This window comes from Echinops telfairi, unplaced genomic scaffold (genome assembly GCF_000313985.2).
Source record: "Echinops telfairi isolate 266 unplaced genomic scaffold, ASM31398v2 ScPeMD7_5592;HRSCAF=6446, whole genome shotgun sequence".
Classification (NCBI taxonomy): domain Eukaryota; kingdom Metazoa; phylum Chordata; class Mammalia; order Afrosoricida; family Tenrecidae; genus Echinops; species Echinops telfairi.
In genome coordinates, this window is record NW_022109491.1 from 19,506,180 (window position 1) to 19,507,816 (window position 1,637).

The following is a 1,637-nucleotide window of genomic DNA, read 5'->3' on the forward strand; positions in this document are numbered from 1 at the left end:
AGTGTTCTAGTTCCAAAACCAGCCAATGAAAACCTTATGGATCATGAGCTGATCGCAACCCATCTTCAGGCAGTATTTCCATCAGTTGAGCCTGGTGTCTGACTCCAGGACTAGGAGACAGTGACTAAGCCATCTGAATGTTTACTCTCTAAGTCACTAATGTTTCACACGGTCCCATCGCCGTTCCATTCAGAGAAAAGCCCAGCATAAGGAGATTTAAGTATATTGCCCCAAGTTCAACAGGCCGGAAGTAGCAAATCTAACACAGCAAGCAATCTGGGGCTCCAAACTCATGATGCTTAGGCTGAGAATTGCTTGTTCTGCATTGCAGAGATGTTGAGCAGCATTGTGTAGTCGGAGCCACATTAAAAGCAAAAGTCAACAAAAATGGCTGAAGTCCTATTTCAGTGTCTGACAAATAAGATCATTCAACCAGTGCCCCAACCCCAAATGTGTTTACATTCTGTTCTCAAAATCCAGTGTGATTTTACACTGAGAAGACATCTCAATCCAGGGTAGCCAAGTTATAAGTGGTCAATAGGCACGTGGGAAGATTACATTTTGGATTGGCCGCCAGGAGACCTGAGCTCTTACTAGGCCTTTCTAGTTGAGTGGCTTTGGATAAGTGCGCCGCTGGGAGGGTGTCCCCAGTAGTGCTCTGAGCAGAGACGGCTCTGCCTTGAGTTCCAAACATCTCCAAAACACAGCAGTTAACATGGGTCCAGCTTCCTAAACCTTACCCTCCATTCGCCAATAGTCCTCCAACAATCCTACTAAGTGGCTAAAGCGGTCTCTGGGGAAGCGGAGGCTCCCAGAGGAAGAAATGACTTATCCAAAGCCACACAGCCAGCCAGCAGAAGTTCCAGAGCTAAGTCAAGAAAGGCCAGCGCTCTTCCCAATGGCTGGAAGATTGTGGAGGGTGGCCGTGAAGGCACAGCAATCGGGGGCCTTTAGAGAAGTTTGGGGGGGTCAGGCTGCAGGGAGGGGTGACCGGAGCTCAGAACGGAATGAGAAGGGGGTTGAGGCCTTGACAATGCACTAAATGAAAGGGCCCAAGGGGGTTCCCGGGGTAATGGAGTGGATGAGAGGCTCTGATCCGGGGTGGCATGCAGACCCCCGAAGGAGATGCAGGGAAGGGGGCGAAACCCTGGTCCTGTCCACCTCTCTTACCTGGTAGCTGAGAAGTTCTCCCACGTCCATCGTTTTTTGGCCCAGCAAACACCGGCTACGCGGATTCCCTCCACTCACGCTGGAAACGCTTGCAGTGCGCAACCGCTCCAGCCACACTGCCGTAAAGCGTTGTGAACCGGCCTCGGAGCTAGCGGGGGAAAGAGTGCACACGACGAGCAAGCCTGCCACACTGAGGTAAAAGGCGAAGCCGTAAAGCGCGCCGAGCTTTTGACCGTACTGCTTCCGCCCGAAGCCGGGGCGGGGCGGGGCGGGGAAGGGAGGGGCGGGGCGAAGGGCGGGAGGGAGCGGAACAGGGAGGGGTGGCAGAGCAGGGCTGAGACCTGGTGCCATGCGGAATGCTAGGTATTTCACAAGTATTAAAATGCTTCTCGGACAACTTTATCCTCGGGTAAAAGGAGCCATGGTAGCGTGGTGGGTTACACTTGGGCCACTAACCACAGGACAGC

At 53.1% G+C, this 1,637-nt stretch overlaps 1 protein-coding gene across 1 annotated transcript in view; it reads right to left on the bottom strand.

The window, feature by feature from the left end:
- The window catches only part of CTNNBL1 (catenin beta like 1), a 174,012-nt gene extending 172,741 nt beyond the window's left edge, over positions 1 to 1,271 (bottom strand). Inside the window, exon 1 of the mRNA XM_004697979.2 lies at positions 1,171 to 1,271. Coding sequence (XP_004698036.2) covers positions 1,171 to 1,200 — 30 coding nt within the window. The 5' untranslated portion in view covers positions 1,201 to 1,271. The remainder of the gene's footprint in view (positions 1 to 1,170) is intronic.
- Positions 1,272 to 1,637: the final 366 nt, after the last annotated feature.